Raw genomic sequence first — 18,555 nt, 5'->3', positions numbered from 1 at the left:
TAAAAGAGCGTAAGATTTGAAAATTAAAAAAAAAAAAAAAAAAAAGCACAAGCATTACTTCTTTAAACCCACCAAAAAAAAAATTATCAGGCGAACTATTGAGTTGTTAGACAAGGAAGCATAGAAATGAGAGAGAATCAGAGAATTCATAACATAAAAAATAGGGTAATTATACAAAATGGTTCCTGAGATTTGCATGATCAATAGAAATGATATCTGAGATTGAAAATCAATAGAAATGGTCCCTAAGATTGTTAACCATCCATGATTTTGGTCCTTCCGCTAAAAACGATTTTGGGCAATTTTCAAAGCTTTGTAACTCAATCGTTTCTTAACCAAATTCAACCCATAATATATCAAAATGAAGATAAGAAAGTGTAGAATAAGATTATACCTATTTGGATGCACAATAGTTGTCGGAGATGGCCGGAAAATAGCCTGAAATGTGACTGGTCCGCAAGAAAACTGGAAAACTAACCGGAAACTGGGTAAACTTTAAACGTTCATAACTTCTTCAAAACTCAACCAAATCAAGTGAAAAACAAAAATAATACTTCTTGACGAGACGAAGAGAATGGTAACTTTTTCAAAGGCTAACTCGCTGTGGTTTGGTCGGACAACGGCTCGAAAGTGGCTAACCATTATCGAGTTAGCCACTTTCGAGCAGTTTTCCGGCCAAACCACAGTGATTTAGCAGTAAAGAAAAATACCATTCTCTTTGTCTCGTCGAGAAGTATGATTTTCGTTTTTGAATCACTCGATTTCATTAAGTATTGAAGAAGTTATGAATGTTTAAAGTTTACCCAGTTTCCAGCGAGTTTTCTAATTTTTTCGCGGACCAGTCACCTTTCAAGCTATTTTCCGGCCATCTATGGCAATCATTGGGCTGCCAAATGGTATAATCTTGGTCTACATTTTCTTATCTTCATTTTGATATATCATGGGTCGAATTTGGTTAAGAATCGATTGAATTACAAAGTTTTGAAAATTGCTCAAAGAGTTTTTAACGGAAGAACCAAAATCATGTATGGTAGACAATCTCAGAGACAATTTCTATTGATTTTCAATCTCAGAGATCATTTCTATTAATCATGCAAATGTCAGGAATCATTTTGTATAATAACCTTGAAAAATAAACACTGTACGCTATCTTTAATAAGAACATTTTTCCTCCATTTCTCTCCTCTTTCACACCAACCTCCATCCATCATTCCCCATTTCTAGTTTCTTCAATACATGCCTTTTAACACAAAAATATGAAAATAAAAAAATTTTGCCAATGAAAAAAGTGATCGGATCATATAGATTATAGCTTATAAAAATGTGCAGTTTATGTTGAGAATTCTGTAATTAAATATTCAAACAATAAAATGGGGACAGATTTTCATAATATCGCAATCCATGTTAAGAACTCTGTAAATTAATTGAACAATAACAATTAATTAGCATACAAAAACCCAAATCGAAATGCGAGTCATTTTTTTCTCGGTTACAAGATCAAATCCTAACCCTTGAATACAAAAAACCATGCCAAATTTCTAATATGTTTTCGCATAATTAGAAGAAAAAAAGTTATGTACAGAGATTGATAAATTAAAGCTTAATTAACTAATAAATTAATCCAATCATTTTCCTCTGTTACTAAGGGAATACAAGAAAGATCCTCCTCCTCTTGAAGCTTTCTTTGAAATATTAGCTTTTGGAGAAAGATACGGTGATTGGTGACCATCAAACCCACCACCAAAGCTCTTGCATGCCTTTATTCTCTTCCTACAAGGTGCTACCCTTTTTGCAAGGTCCTCTAAGGTCGTCACACTTGCTAGGGTTGTGAAAGATTGTGACTTTCCTTCATAACATTTTGATAAACCTCTCCTGCATATATATATAAGAAACCCTAATAAAAAACCATATAATAATATGGAAACATGTATAGTACTAACTGGAAAATCATCGGGTAAACAGAAAAACCATCTGCTCGGCTCCTTACTTGATAGGAAGATGCATCATTAGGTCAGATAGTTCGTAAAGCGGCCCATTCGACGACGATGTTGAAGAAGATGAAGAAGCATCCTCCACCAAGTCAGATGAAGATGATGATTCCGTTGAGCTCATAGAATTCTCCATGGAAGAAGATTCAAAAGATCTTGAGTCATCACAAATAACTTCTTCGTGTTCTTCGTTGAAAACCCAAAATTCCTTTCCAACTTGATGAGCATGATTTTCTTCTCTATTTTGACCCCCAGAAGCCCTCATTTCTCCTTCACGACGACCCATTTCTTGCAATCTTAACGTTGAAGATTCTGCAGAACTTCAATACAATACAGTTTCCAATAGGCTTCTGTCCAAGGGAGCATACATATATAAGCATGTGTGCGTGTGTGTGTGTGTGTGTCTATATATATATGCCAGAAAACTTCCATAAAATACTTGGCGGTGTTGCGTTTATTAATGAGGAGATGGATGGGAAGAGATCCCCTCCCACCAAATCCCGTGGATCATGTGGTTTGGACTCTTAAAATTTGATCAAATAGTTATAATTATTATAAATTTTAATATAATCCTTTATTTGTACATGTTAAATCAAATTTTAAGAATCCGGATCTCTAAATCTTTAAGACTTGGTAGAAGAGATTCGGAGGAAATCTCTTCCCGAGATAGATAACACTGACTGTTCTGTTATATTTTTATATTAAATTTTAATTTTCCTACATAGGGCTTTATCCCAGATTTTGTCATCACATCCTTATGGTCTAAATTGATTTGATTTTCCATGCTACAAGAAATAAGGATAAGCTCCAACTTGGAAGACATCCAAACCTAAGTCACAGTCTTTGGGGCAACTTTTGCCTCTTAAAGTCATGACAGATTTCCCTATTTACCCGTTGTTAATTTCGAGTTTATCTTCGACACTCCATAAGAGATGAGTCAAAATTTAAAATTCGAACAAAAAACGAGAAAAGATAAAAGGTTAAAGTTTTTTCAAGACAAAATGAGAATATTTTGTATAGGTTTGACAGTAAAAACGTTTAATTTGCATTCAATTTAATGGCGGTAGAGTCCACAGAGTTCAATTGTCACACTTTAATTTGTCTTGGACGCAAGTTTTTACTATGGAAAACCCTTGTTTCTCCACATAAATGGGAAAAAAATCCTTGCTTCCTTCTCTTGTACTTTGACCTTGAAAATTCTTTTCTCCAAACTTCTCCTACCATGCATAAGGACGATACTTACCTGTTTTGGAGTGATATGAAAAATATTCTTATTATTTTCGTCACGTAATAATTCACATGATAATAATTGTAAGTACAAATTTTTCGTTATTTATTTCCAAATAAGCGTTTTAGTGATTTTGTTTTGTTAACAAATAATGGATTTTGCTAAATTAGCTATCGACAGAGCTCAAATCTATGTCATCATGTAAGAACTTAATATTCTTTTACCATTGTGGTAAATCACCACTGATTTTTTATTGATGAAGTTAATAATTATGGAGAGTTTTGGGGCTTGGTAAAGAAAGGGAATGAGGATAAGGACCAAGGGAGGTTGACTCAGTAACAGCTCATGCTGATTGGATCTGTGTTTTGATGGGCACTCAATCTCCCACCACATGCTTCTTCTGCTTCTGCCATTACCGTGTTTATCATTCTTCATCTTATCCATGTCACTTGCAATTCTCCTTATCACAAATTAAAAATAATAATAAAAATAAAAATGAAAAAGTTAATTTATTTTGGGTCAGGATGGCCAAATCTGTTGGACTAAAAAAGCCTCTCTATAATTTAATGGTGTTTTTTTTATATAGAAGCCCACAGAAAAACCCTAGATTGATGGCATTGACTGACCCATCCCTAACCCCACCACCCCTCCTACCTGGAAGACGATTCTCTCCTGAGCGTAGGATGGGGATTTTTCTGACCACGAAATCAGGATCGTTCAATTTTAATCCAACGGTTACAATTATTATAACTTTTAAGGAACCCCTGTTTTAGAACCGTTGGATTAAAATTGAACGGCACGGATTTTGTGGTCAGGAGGATCCTCATCCTATGCTTAGGAGAGGATCCTCTTCCCTCCTACCTCATCTATTTTGGGTCAGCATTCTTCTTTTCTATTTATAGAAGGGGTGTGTTATACACATACCCTATTTTACTTCTCACACACCTTTTGTTAATTTTTGTTCGTTGATCTTTTTCAATTCATCTGATCCGACGGACGAAAATTAGAAGGGTGTGTGAGAAGTAAAAAAAGGTGTGTGGATATCACATCCCTTTATAGAATGGGTGTTTACGCATGAAAATATGAATGAGGATCATATATACCCATAGGACTTGAACAAAAAAAAAAAAAAAAGGAACTTTAACAAAAAGCTTCCGGTGCTATTTACTTTAACGAAAAACCACATTTTTACACTAAAAAGTCAATCCTGATACCATTCACTTTATCCTTTATTTTGTTCTTATCGTTAAAACTCAAAATTTTCAAATTTTTTTTCATTAGTTTTTCTAAAAAAAATACCCATACGACTGGTGTGACATCATCTTGTTATGGGATGGTGAAGACATGGAGCTTTGGTCTCCTTTTGTTCATCATACTACCTACTTTTCCTTGAATCTTGATTGAAATCATGGGATATAGCATGATATTGTAATTTTGGAAATATTATATTAAATATAATTATATTAATATAGGAGAAGATTTTCAGGAAGACATTCCAATCACGTCATCTACAAGCTAGCTCGAATAGGTGAGGCTACGGAACCAAATTGCAAGAATTCCTACTTTTTGTGAGAGCTGTAGTTGTCCTATGGATAACGTAATCATACTTTCTTGCTAAACGTTTTCGTGATGGGCCTCACAAGAATATGAACTAAACAATGGCAAGCAAAGCATCTGCCAACTGAAGATTATTCTCAATATGCAAGGACAAATATTGTGAATGAAAAGCTGTAGTTACTGCAGGAGAATTCATGTGATGGTTTGATCAAAACTGAACACTGATACGTATGGGGGAAAAACAATGTTGTTATTCTCAAATGTTACATTGCAGTGACAAACTATCTAGGAAAATTTACAGGAGGTTCTAAGCTGCCAACCAGAATCTCGAGATCAATGTCTTTGTCTTCGAACTTCTTGATGAACGGGTGACTCTGAAAGGATGAAGTGATATCTCTATCAAAATTATGACCGCGAAAATAAAACCCAAATTTTTTCAAAACAAGAAAAGAAAAACAGCGGCTTACTAACCAAAAGGTCCAAACATGATGATCTGCGTTGAGGATCCTTCTGTATGCTGCAAATCGAATAAGAAATATAGACAGTCACATTGCAGTCTATTTGATATGTAAAAGGTGAATAGTGCAAGTAATATGTTAATTACCAGGCAGACACGAAAGAACAGAACTCGGGGGAGAACTGATCCGGAGGAGCTGAAGGTGGTGGACTTTCCACAATTGCCTCCAAAAGCTCATAAAAGCTTGGCCAGCTTTGTTGATCTTCAGATTGCATGTAAGGAAACCTCCCGATCGCACACTCCAGTACCACCAAACCTAAACTCCAAATATCACAGCTATAGTCATAAGTACTCCCGCTAATTCTCTCCGGCTGAAAGACAAAGTAATGTCATAGTTTCATGAGTCACGTTCAATGGTTTTGGGTAATTACATGTGAAACAAAAGGTGGGGAAAAGAGGATTACTTACCGACATGTAATTGTAAGTCCCAACAAATGTGTCTCTTAGACCCATAGAGCTAGCTAGTGAAGCACTCACACCGAAATCAGTAATCTTTACCTGCCCTTCATGGTTTACAAGCAGGTTGGACGGTTTTATGTCTCTATGTATTACATGCCTTTCGTTATGCAGATAGACAAGACCTTGTAAAACCTGATGCATAAGTATAGATCTTTGATTTAAGGGTAAAACGGGACTTCTGCAAACAGGTTCCGAGTGATTTAAGAACTGACATATAATTTAAAAGATACGCTTGTATACCTGTTTACAAACGACTGCAAGATATGGTTCAAGAATTGTATTAACTTGTCCGATCACATCTGCAAGAGATCCCCGATTCATGTATTCTAACACAAGAGAAATGGCCCCGTTGTGATAGAATGAGTGGTGACAAACCACCACATGTGGACATTGTGCTGCTTGGTTTATTTTTAGCTCCTGCACAATCTGTTTACGAATTTCCTCTTGTATGTTCATCTGGATCACCTGGAGAACAGAATGAGAAAGAAATCCTAGTAAAACAGCTATGAGATATATAACTCCACAAACTAAGAGCCACAATGTCCTAATTGCATCTGATACTCATCGCATCAACTTTTTACTCGGAAAGACCAGCCACATTTATAACCAAGATAAGAGAACGATGCCATGCAAGTATTAGGGTGAAAACTGAAATAGTTAACGAGGATCACAGTTCTAACAAGCAATAACTAAGAGCTAGATATAACTGGACAGTACGGTACAGAAGAATCTCATGCTCTTCTTTCTGGGAAGGGAGGATTAAAAAAGTCCTATTGGTTGCAATTCCCCCAAGTCTTTGCTAAAACGATTTTTATAAACATCAAAATTTCTTTATTCATTTCAAAGAATTGCCAAAATAAGTGAATGAACTATAAAGTGCTTTTTTTCCCTCCGTTCATCACTACATTGTTCTGGTATGCATAACACAATAACTCTCTTAAGTTAATATCCATTCCACTTGAATCCTTAACTAAATCAAACCTTTAGCTCACAGAGCAATGTCAAAACATCTATTACAACTGTAATCTGCACATAAGCCTTGTGGTTCAAAGAGAAAATTTCTTCTCATACCTCATGTGAAACCAGACTATATCAATTTGCATCACAAAAGAAACAGATCAAATATGACATAACACGATAAAGGCAAGTACATAAAGGATAAGAGAGCAGTTGTCTTTGCTAGACTGCTAGTCCACTGACCTTCAAGGCGAATAGTGTTCCGACCCATTTATGACGAACAAGTTGTACTACACCACCACTTCCCTTCCCGATAACTTTGATAGTCTCAAGGTCTTCCAATGTAATTTCAAAGTTGAGCTCCTTACTGTCAGAAGATTGATCCTACATACCAAACAGGCAATTAATCATATTGTGTCTATACACCATATGGTAAACATGAAAATTTATTTATTATGAAAACATTCACAAGGACATTTCTGTGCAGATAATAGCACATATGTACATCAAAATACAAGAACGCCGAGTGTGTGTTCATGGAAGCATGCAAAAACACACACCAACATAAAAAGTCAGCCCTGATAACTTAGGATGCAAAATCAATCCTCGGAGATTTAAAGCATAAGCATAGGACTTGTGAACTTTAATACTTATAAGTTGGATGGACAAATTCGATACATGTTCTGGATGAAATCAAAATCTCCATCCAAGAACACTAAAATCAAATGATGATGTTGAAATAACTTGGAATTCAAAAGCAGCTCTTTATCATCGCTGTAAATTCACCAATCATGCTTCTGCAGTGGGAAGCTTAACAAGATTAAGCCTAATTTTTTCCGGGTGGAAACCATTAAGGTCTCCGAATTTCATCACCCCTAACTACCAAATTTGGGATGAGAAACATATCAAATGATCATAGGTAACTTACAATCAAACGGTTCAACATCAATGTAAGATCAAAGATAAAAAATAAAAGGATGGAAATCTGAAATTAAACTTACTGGGGTCTCCTTCTCTTCAGATATAAGCCGCAATCCTTTCTGGTTCAGACGCAGATCGCCGTCATGAAATGTGCCACTGGCAGTCCTGAAATTCAACAAAATACAGCATTGTCAAAGCTGGGAAATTTCTGTAGACATCGAAATTTCAGTAAAACAAATGTTCACCAATGCATTAAAGTTTTGACGTGTCAAGGCATACATGGCATACGCCACGTGTTGTACAAATTGTACACATGGCGTGTGACTCAACAAAATAGGAAGAAATACCCTTGAAGGATTAAACAAGTTTTTCTTCTCATTTTGGGCAATGACAAGGCAAGTACATTTCAATCCATTGAGGATCAAAACAAGTTTTTCTTCTCATGTTGGGCAATGACAAGGTAAGCACACTTCAATCCATTACGGATCAAAGAAAGTTTTTCTCATTTGGGCAATGACAAAGCATACACATTTCAAGTTTAAAATGGTATTAAGTGGGAAATTAGGCCATAAGTTACACCACTTCAATTTCAATATTGCATTAAGTGGGAAATTAGGCCATAAGTTACACCACTTCAATTTCAATATTGCATTAAGTGGGAAAATTAGGCAATGGTGCTTGGAAAGGAAAAAAATATTTTGTGGTGGTGATTCATTCTCAAAGCCTATAAATAGGCTTCTCCATCAAGGTATCAAGCATCAAGGAATTCACAAATACATTTCTCTACTCCCAAATTGGAAGAGAATTCCCCAAATCCTTGAAGCTTTGAAACTCCAAAGCTCTCAAGCATCCAAATTCCCAAGAATTCCGAAGGATCAAGAAAGCACTCTTCGTTCTTCGTCAAATCCTCCTTCAAGATCAAGCCCCAACGGCCCTTGAAGAACTTCCACCAACTCAAGATCAAGCCCCGACGGCCCTTGAAGAAAGTGTTCATTGTTCATCAACTGTTCATCCTAAGATCAAGCCCCAACGGCCCTTTGGATCAACAACCTCAACAAATCCACACATCCAATCGTTCTTCAAGATTAAGCCCAAAAGCCCTTGAAGATCCACTCATCCATCAACCTTCAAGATCAAGCCCAAAAGCCCTTGAAGAAATCCACACAACCATTATTCAAGATCAAGCCCCGACGGCCCTTGAAGAAAGTGTTCATCCGTTCATCAACTGTTCATCCTTAGATCAAGCCCCGACGGCCCTTTGGATCAACAACTCATCCAAAAACCTACACCCTACGAAGATAGAATCAGAGGACCAAATTTGAGAGAGATCGTAACCCCAAAATCATAAACACAAAAAATATTATTTTGTACACGTTATTCTGGTTTCTTGTTTCAAGGAAACTTTCGTGTTCACAAATTTGGCACGCCCAGTGGGACAATCTCTACCTCTCATCTCTGTCTCCGTTCAAGATATTCAAGCACACTCCATGGCTTCAAACAAAGAACAAGTCATGACTATCGGCACTACCTCCATTGAAAAACAGCTAGTTCAGATGAAGGAAACAGTTGCAAGGCTGATAAAGACTGCAGAGGAGAAAACCTTGCAAACCGCCGGACTCATCAACCGTCTGGAGGCACAACATGGCGTCAAAGTGAAACCAAGCTCTCTTCCAACTAAGAAGACCGAAGAAGGCTTTGACCCAAATGCCTACGAACTCATGTCAAAGGCTAGGCATAACTTTGCTTCCTCTTCAAATCTTGGAAAGAAGGTTTCAAACACCGTCAACGACAAAGATCGTGACCTCACCGAGACTCAAAAGAAGTTGAAGGAGCATGATTACGGAGTTGACAACAACAAAGCTGGACTTGGCTTCACACCAAATGCACTCGTGAAGATTTCAAGCAAAGCGAAAAACGCTAGCGCTCAACACATCAGCGTGAGCATTGAACAAAATCAAGAGGAGCCTAAACCTCCTATTCGAGTGTCAGTCTTCGATAGGCTGAATCATTCAAAACCCAGAATTTCGGCACTTGATCGTATTGGTGGGCAAGACCGAACTTCCGTCTTCAAGAGGCTTAACGCGCCAACATCCCAAAGCTCTGTTTTTGAAAGGTTGTTAAAGCCTAAGAAACAAAGCAACACAGCTATCTCTCCTCTGCGACGATCAGCTTCGGAAAGATTTGAAGATAATGAGAAGCCTTTTGGAAAGAGGAAGACAACACCAAAGGAAGAAAAGCTCGATGGGTTAGCAGAAAAAGGCGACGTTCGAAGCTTGATTCCTTCAAGGATGAAGCGCCAAGCAATCCTAGAGGTCGACACAAAAGGACCACTGAAGGTAAAGAGGCGCATCATCGTCCACATTGGCAAATCTTCATGCCAACAAACCCAAGAGAACGGCACTGAAGATGAAATCCCTAAGAAAGATGTCACTTCTGGCTCTTTCGACTCAAAGTCTTCACCTCGACTGTTGGGGGCATGTTCCAAGTCAAGTGAAATTGAAGGATGGACTCATGTCACTCCGAAGAAACTGCACGAGAAACATATGTCTTCTCCACAAGTGCACCAATCAGAAAGGAGGGAAAGCAGCTTTCGCCAACCTCCAAAGCAATGTGAAAATGTTGAAGATAAGAAAATTTCAACACAAAGATCGTTTATGCGGGATCTTTTCTTCCTCGAAGACTTATTCAAATTCTCGATCAAGGCTCCTTGCTATGAAGATTGTGAGGAATGCCTTTTGAAGATCGCTTCGAAGAAATTGGAGAAGCAGCAACCATCTTGTCCACAAGTTTATCAGTCGAAAATGGGGCAAAACAGCTCTTGTCAACCTCCAGAACAATGTGAAAGTGTTGGAGACAATGAAATTTCGACACAAAGATCGTCCATCCCCATCACAATGTGCGACCTCTTCCCAGAAGACTTCTTCAATTACTCGGTCAAGGCTCCTTCCTATGAAGATTGCGAGGAACGCCTCTCCCAGACCGCTTGACAAATCCACAACAACAACCAAAAGCTCCTCGTTCGCACGAGCCTAAAAGGTGACAACAAAACGCTCCTTGCCTGCACGAGCTGAAACTGCAAACGGCACCAAAACGCTCCTTGCCTGCACGAGCTGAAACTGCAAACGGCACCAAAACGCTCCTTGCCTGCACGAGCTGAAACTGCAAACGACACCAAAACGCTCCTTGCTAACGCTCCTTGCCTGCACGAGCTGAAACTGCAAACGGCACCAAACGCTCCTTGCCTGCACGAGCTGAAACTGCAAACAGCACCAAACACTACTTGCCTGACGAGGAGGTGTTCTACATCGACATCTTCCCAACATGGACGATGTTCTTCGACGGATCCGCACGAGCAGACGGAGCGGGTGCAGGAGTAGTATTCATGTCGCCACAAAGGCAAATACTACCTTACTCCTTCCAACTGAATGAGCCATGCTCCAACAATGTTGCTGAGTACCAAGCATTGATCATCGGGCTCCAAATGACGATCAACTTGGAAATCACAGCTCTTGAGGTATATGGCGATTCCAAGCTCATAATCAATCAACTCTTAACTGAATATGAGGTGAGGAAAGATGATCTCATCCCATACTTCCGGCTAGCGACCCAACTGCTACAAAAGTTCGAAGCTGTGACACTAGAACATGTGCCAAGAAAGGAAAATCAAATGGCAGACGCTCTCGCCAATCTAGCCTCGAGTATGACACCAGGAAAAGATGAAGTTGCAGACGTGCCAGTTTGCCAAAGATGGGTGATTCCGCTCGTTAATGAAATGTCACTAGATGATATAAATGTCATCTCAGTACTTCCAGTCGATGCCGAAGAGTGGAAACAGCCGCTGATCGACTACTTAGAGCACAGAAAGCTTCCAGATGATCTCAGACACCGTTCCGAAATACGTCGACGAGCACCTCGCTTCCTTTACTACAAAGGAACACTCTATCGACGCTCTCTTGAAGGAGTGCTCCTGAGATGCCTAGGTGAGGAAGAAGTTAATCTAGCCATGGAAGAAGCACATTCAGGTGTGTGTGGGGCACATCAGTCTGGACCAAAGCTACATTTCCGGCTTAAAAGAATGGGTTACTACTGGCCGAGCATGGCGAAGGACTGCCTGGAACACGCCAAAAGGTGCCAAGCCTGCCAATTCCACGCCAACTTCATACATTAACCGCCTGAACCATTACACCCTACAGTTGCTTCATGGCCGTTCGACGCATGGGGATTGGACGTTGTAGGACCAATTACGCCAAAGTCATCTGCAGGGGAAGCTTACATCCTAGCTGCAACAAATTACTTCTCCAAGTGGGCTGAAACCATCCCTTTAAGGGAAGTAAAAAAGGAAACTGTTGTTCGTTTCATCAAGGAGCATATCATCCACCGATATGGGGTGCCTCGCTACATTATCACTGACAACGGAAAGCAGTTCTCCAACCGACTCGTGGACGAGCTTTGCGACAAATACAAGTTCAAGCAGCACAAGTCTTCCATGTATCATGCTCCGGCCAACGGCCTCGCGGAAGCATTCAACAAGACGCTGTGCAACCTCCTGAAAAAGAAGTTGTTCTACCGCTCGAAAGTCAAATTCCCTCACTAAGGATGGCTATACAAGAAGGCTTGACTGATGAAGAAAATGCAAAGTTGCGTCTTCAGGAGTTGGAAGCGCTGGATGAGAGAAGACTCGAAGCTTAACAACACTTGGAATGCTACCAAGCACGGTTATCCAAGGCATTCAACAAGAAAGTCCGCCCAAGGTCTTTCCAAGCCGGAGATCTCGTGCTGGCATTGCGTAGGCCTATCATTACAACGCATAAAACAAAAAGCAAGTTCACATCAAAGTGGGATGAACCCTACGTAATACAAGAGATCTACACCAATGGCGCCTACTTAATCATGGCAGAAGACGGGTTGAAGATCGGCCCCATCAACGGCAGATTTTTGAAGCGCTACTACCCCTAAAACAAACGCACCAAGCTCCTGGCCCGCAAGAGCATAAACTGTGTACGGCAAAATCATCAAAAAAAAAAAAAAAAAAAAAAAAAAAAAAAAAAAAACCATCACTCATTTGAACTACGTCATGACTTGATCCCTCCTCAACCAAGGGTACGTAGGCAACTTGAAACTTCAAAACTTCAAGTACAGTCACATCATCAAAAAAAAAAAAAAAAAAAAAAAAAAAAGGGAAATAACACATCTTGGTGATGTATATGTTTTATCTGTATTTAGCACAATACACTAAATAAAATAAAGCATGTTCATTGATCTCCGAGAAATTACAAGTGCGTACAAAAAAAAAAAAAAAAAAAAAAAAACAAAAAGATGGAGCTTTCATAAAGGTTGTTCACGTGAAGCCCCACTACTTGGGAAAACTACAGAAGCGGGAGGCATCAAAGAAGAGGCCTCAATACTTGGTGGAACGCTAGATGAGCCAGGAAAAAGGTGCCTCTAGAAGAAAGCAGCAAGCCTTTGACGGTCACTTTGAATTCGACCACTGGATTCTTGCAGCTCATCAAGCTTCCTCTTCATGCCCGTCGAATAGTTATTTGCAAGCACATGCAAACTTCTATTCTCGTGCTTAAGCTGTTTGATCTCTTGCTTAAGAGTTTCCACCTCCGCCATCAATGATTCCACTTGGCGGGATCGAGCAAGTAGGCGTTGGCCCATGTTGGACACAGAGCCTGCGCACTGAACACTGAGAGTTAGGGACTCTTGAACGGCCAACTCATCGGACCGTTCTGAAAGCAGCCTGCTATCTTTTGGAGTGAGGAAGTTCCTAGCTACTATCGTAGCTGTTGTTGCGTCCTTCATCACAGAATCTTCACCTGTCAAAGGGCCATTAGAAGATAAGAAAGAAGGGCACCATACATTTACCTGACGCGGCGCACTCGGATCACTGCTGAGACTCAAATCTAAGCAAATGTTAGACGGGTTAGCCATTGTCAAAAGGTTAAAAGAGAAAGGTGGATGGAGTAAAATCAGAAAGGGCCGAAGACGATTTTCACAAACGGGCGATCTTCAAAGTGTGCATGTTGGAAGTGATCGATACCTCTATAAAAAGCTAAGGCGACACGACCACCGATTCAAAAAATCGGATTTTCCTGCGTGAAGTTCGGCGACGCTTTAGCGGCTTTTCAGATAACGCGTTCAACTTTGTCAAAAGATCTCTGACAAAGTTGAAAACACGTGAAGGTTATCATCCCAACTACGCGCCTTTGCCAACAAGTGTGGTGACAGAGCCGCACCCGTGACTACTTTTTCGAAGAGGCGCTCGCTCAGAAATCGAAGAGACGCTTGTTAAAAAATCGAAGAGACGTTTGTCGACAAGGGTAAAAGAATATAACCACCACTTGTTATTGGGAAATCCCTATATATGTCGACCTTCATCTTTTATGGCAAGGCAGACCTGAAAAAAAAAAATGCCCAACTCTTCCCCACCTCTGAGGGCGCACTCCCAGCAAAGCCTTTCGAAATACTCAATTTTTTCTTCTTCCCCAAAGAAGATACCAGATGCCTGGAGTACAGATGACCCAGGAGGAAACGGTAGATTAAAGCATGTGGAGACAAGCACAACAAATACATGTGCTGATCCATTCGCCGTTTCTTCAAAAGCAAAGGTATCTCATATCATCAAGGGCGAAAGCAAAGGTATCTCATATCATGCTTTTTCCCTGTCTTTTCCTTTGCCCTTGTTCTCACATGCCAAGGCAAGGACAGAGAAAGCAATATGTCGGAACCTCCACTCAAACTTGCGCTGCCACCAAGAAGTGAGGGTCCATTCAAATGCAAGGTTTGCATTCAACTCCTGCATCAGAGGACAAATACTACAAGAGAAGATGCTAAACCTGCATAAGGAAATACCACTTCTGCAAGGGGAGCAAGTAAGGCAAGTGAAAATGATACATTAAAGCATGTGGAGACAAGCAACAACTGCATATGCTGAGCTATCCTCTAACCCTCTTCAATACGAATTGGAGAGATTGAACAAAGAAACAGAAAAAAAGGAGTAAAGCTCAGACCTTCGGGGGAGACCAAAAGAATTTGCTGCCCAGTTCAAGAGTAGCACAAAGGAAAATCAACGATTGGAGGAAACCAGAAAATCTTCCAGTCGAACTCAAGATCAAGCCTCGATGGCCCTTGAAGAAATTTCCTGCTGCCCAGTTCAAGAGTAGCACAAAGGAAAATCAACGATTGGAGGAAACCAGAAAATCTTCCAGTCGAACTCAAGATCAAGCCTCGATGGCCCTTGAAGAAATTTCCTGCTGCCCAGTTCAAGAGTAGCACAAAGGAAAATCAACGATTGGAGGAAACCAGAAAATCTTCCAGTCGAACTCAAGATCAAGCCTCGATGGCCCTTGAAGAAATTTCATGCTGCCCAGTTCAAGAGTAGCACAAAGGAAAATCAACGATTGGAGGAAACCAGAAAATCTTCCAGTCGAACTCAAGATCAAGCCTCGATGGCCCTTGAAGAAATTTCCAGCCCAGTTCAAGACTAAGCCTGTGGAAAATCAACGATTGGAGGAAACCAGAAAATCTTCCAGTCGAACTCAAGATCAAGCCTCAATGGCCCTTGAAGAAATTTCTAGCCTAATTCAAGATCAAGCCTCGACGGCCCTTGGGTTGACATCTACATTAAGGGACTTCAAAACGCATCTTCTACACGTGACAAGCACATGTCTACGACGCGCCTTGAAGTGGGGGCATTTGTAGACATCGAAATTTCAGTAAAACAAATGTTCACCAATGCATTAAAGTTTTGACGTGTCAAGGCATACATGGCATACGCCACGTGTTGTACAAATTGTACACATGGCGTGTGACTCAACAAAATAGGAAGAAATACCCTTGAAGGATTAAACAAGTTTTTCTTCTCATTTTGGGCAATGACAAGGCAAGTACATTTCAATCCATTGAGGATCAAAACAAGTTTTTCTTCTCATGTTGGGCAATGACAAGGTAAGCACACTTCAATCCATTACGGATCAAAGAAAGTTTTTCTCATTTGGGCAATGACAAAGCATACACATTTCAAGTTTAAAATGGTATTAAGTGGGAAATTAGGCCATAAGTTACACCATTTCAATTTCAATATTGCATTAAGTGGGAAATTAGGCCATAAGTTACACCACTTCAATTTCAATATTGCATTAAGTGGGAAAATTAGGCAATGGTGCTTGGAAAGGAAAAAAATATTTTGTGGTGGTGATTCATTCTCAAAGCCTATAAATAGGCTTCTCCATCAAGGTATCAAGCATCAAGGAATTCACAAATACATTTCTCTACTCCCAAATTGGAAGAGAATTCCCCAAATCCTTGAAGCTTTGAAACTCCAAAGCTCTCAAGCATCCAAATTCCCAAGAATTCCGAAGGATCAAGAAAGCACTCTTCGTTCTTCGTCAAATCCTCCTTCAAGATCAAGCCCCAACGGCCCTTGAAAAACTTCCACCAACTCAAGATCAAGCCCCGACGGCCCTTGAAGAAAGTGTTCATTGTTCATCAACTGTTCATCCTAAGATCAAGCCCCAACGGCCCTTTGGATCAACAACCTCAACAAATCCACACATCCAATCGTTCTTCAAGATTAAGCCCAAAAGCCCTTGAAGATCCACTCATCCATCAACCTTCAAGATCAAGCCCAAAAGCCCTTGAAGAAATCCACACAACCATTATTCAAGATCAAGCCCCGACGGCCCTTGAAGAAAGTGTTCATCCGTTCATCAACTGTTCATCCTTAGATCAAGCCCCGACGGCCCTTTGGATCAACAACTCATCCAAAAACCTACACCCTACGAAGATAGAATCAGAGGACCAAATTTGAGAGAGATCGTAACCCCAAAATCATAAACACAAAAAATATTATTTTGTACACGTTATTCTGGTTTCTTGTTTCAAGGAAACTTTCGTGTTCACAATTTCATAACAAACCTAAATACAAAGAGGACTTTCCATTCAAAGGGGGTCAATTTAAGGAAGTTAATTAATAGCATTAGGTAATCAAAACTTATAAAATCCCAAATTATGAATTTTTCAAGTTAAACCCAGAAACCCAAATTATATATATTCCCAGCTGATACTGAAAGACCTAAACTTTAAAGTGCAAAAAAATTCCAAAATTTCTTTTGTTTCTTGAAAAGCAACTTTCTTTGCAATTCCCTCCATTCTCTCAGAACCCAAATGAAAAACCTAATCAAGAATTGAAATTTAGGACAAGACGGATGAAAGATGCAATCTTACACACAGAAGAGGGAGATAGAGAGAGAGAGAGAGAGAGAGAGAGAGAGAGAGAGAGAGAGAGAGAGAGATGGAGTGACTGACAGAAAGGACTTGATGTTGGCTTCTTGAGCTGGGACATTGAGCTTCAGCTGCTTCAAGTTCAAATTCAATGGCGTCTTAGTCTTCATCCTTGGTGCTATTGGACTTTGAACTCGTTGCTAGCTAGGGTTCCAGGCAGAGCCTTGGATTTTTTCAATTTTGTGGAGATGGCCCAGATGGGTTTAACGGAATGAAAGTAGTAGAGAAATTCAAACGATCAGACCGCGAAAACTATATGAAAATTTGTTTACTTTTTGTTTTTCTTTCTGTTGTAATTAGTCTTGGAAATTCTATTATACGTTGTGATGATAGCCTTGAAAAGCGAGACCTATGTTATTGTCAGTTGTTTACGTGTTATGTACAAATTTGAATATCATCTTAATTACGTTCCTATTATGTAGTCAATCATTCACTTGTTATGTATATGTGAATCTCCTTTTATCACATTATCTTAATTGCGTCCTTAGGTTTTTTAGTGTCGTGTTAAAATCAACAAAATGCAACTAAAATTTAACTTAATAGAATATTTTCTTGTCATATTATGGTCAGTCACTACGGTGCTGATAATTTTTACACTCTTTTCTTTGTCGAACCAACAGTAATAGTAATAACCTTAACAAATAAGTTTGTAACCCAACTTACTTAACAAATTCAGTAAACAATGCAAATTACAAGTACAAATGATAAACGATCAATTCCAAAATTTTCTTTCTTTCAATATCCTTTCAGTGAGATTGCAACTGAAACATCCGTAAGAACGGGACGAACAAGAACGTACCTTTACCTAAATGATGCGAAACCATAATTTCATCATTCCAGCCTAAGAAATGGTAATTGTCTTCCAAAGTTAACGTTCAATTATACAAGAAAAGAAATCGTTCGTTGCAGTCATGGATGTTCACTTGTTTTTGAAATACTTAGGTAAGAACTAGTTTCAAGCCATGGATGTTAATTATTAAGTAGCTCGAAATTTCTTAAGAGACCTTCTCGTTTTGCCAAAAACCTTCCACTTATAAATTAAGCGGAATATAATTCATTAAAAATCTAATTAAACTAGACAATCAATGACAGATTTTGCGGTGTAAAAAATTGAACATATATCGTTGTGGATCGATCCATGTCGAAGAGATGGACATGATGATTCCATATATATGGAATCCGGATAAATATATCAATTTAGACGAGGAGCAGACATAATTAACCAACAAAAGAAAGAAACTATCAAGAAAACTTAGTACGCTAAACAACAAAGCTTGAAGATGGTGAAATAAATTCACTACATATATACGAAAATGATATCCGCACAACTACAATTTCTTTTTTCTCTTTCTATTCTCCTTTAATTCATTCAGTTCAAAATCCAAATATTAAAAGAAATGTACATAGCATGCCATTTCCCTTTAGTTTAAGAAAGAAAAGTTAAGAAACCTTACATAAGTTTATAAGGAATTTGGTTATTTTTTTTATCGCCAATTAATTTATAGGTGGAATTTGAATTATTGTCATGGTATGAGAGCGACGGAGTTTGCTTACATGTGCTTCATGTAACTCATTTAAAGTAATACACGCATTAAGCATAAAAATTTATTACACATAGTGAGGTATGAGATTGAGAGGAGAGT

At 39.0% G+C, this 18,555-nt stretch overlaps 2 protein-coding genes across 3 annotated transcripts; both read right to left on the bottom strand.

The window, feature by feature from the left end:
* Positions 1 to 1,381: 1,381 nt before the first annotated feature.
* LOC137714819 (protein OXIDATIVE STRESS 3-like) lies at positions 1,382 to 2,411 on the bottom strand. Its single transcript, XM_068453953.2, has 2 exons — positions 1,988 to 2,411; positions 1,382 to 1,872 (listed from the first exon to the last, which is right to left on the bottom strand). Exons 1-2 carry the CDS (start codon positions 2,272 to 2,274, stop codon positions 1,626 to 1,628), a joined length of 534 nt encoding a protein of 177 aa, XP_068310054.2. The 5' UTR covers positions 2,275 to 2,411; the 3' UTR covers positions 1,382 to 1,625.
* A 2,478-nt stretch (positions 2,412 to 4,889) lies between these two features.
* On the bottom strand, positions 4,890 to 17,260 carry LOC137710904 (mitogen-activated protein kinase kinase 6). 2 transcript variants are annotated; one of them, XM_068450067.2, is made up of 8 exons: positions 16,937 to 17,260; positions 7,708 to 7,792; positions 6,950 to 7,090; positions 5,990 to 6,214; positions 5,699 to 5,881; positions 5,378 to 5,601; positions 5,245 to 5,290; positions 4,890 to 5,147 (listed from the first exon to the last, which is right to left on the bottom strand). In XM_068450067.2, the coding sequence occupies exons 1-8, from the start codon at positions 17,020 to 17,022 to the stop codon at positions 5,055 to 5,057; spliced, it is 1,083 nt and encodes a 360-aa protein (XP_068306168.2). In that variant the 5' UTR covers positions 17,023 to 17,260; the 3' UTR covers positions 4,890 to 5,054. The 2 variants fall into 2 exon arrangements, with proteins under 2 accessions (XP_068306168.2, XP_088542664.1); XM_088686538.1 differs by having other exon boundaries at positions 5,378 to 5,546; positions 16,937 to 17,200.
* Between the last annotated feature and the right edge of the window lie 1,295 nt (positions 17,261 to 18,555).

Source organism: Pyrus communis, chromosome 15 (assembly GCF_041283825.1).
Source record: "Pyrus communis isolate YQ-2024b chromosome 15, ASM4128382v1, whole genome shotgun sequence".
NCBI lineage: Eukaryota > Viridiplantae > Streptophyta > Magnoliopsida > Rosales > Rosaceae > Pyrus > Pyrus communis.
This window is presented reverse-complemented; position numbering and strand designations above follow the sequence as displayed.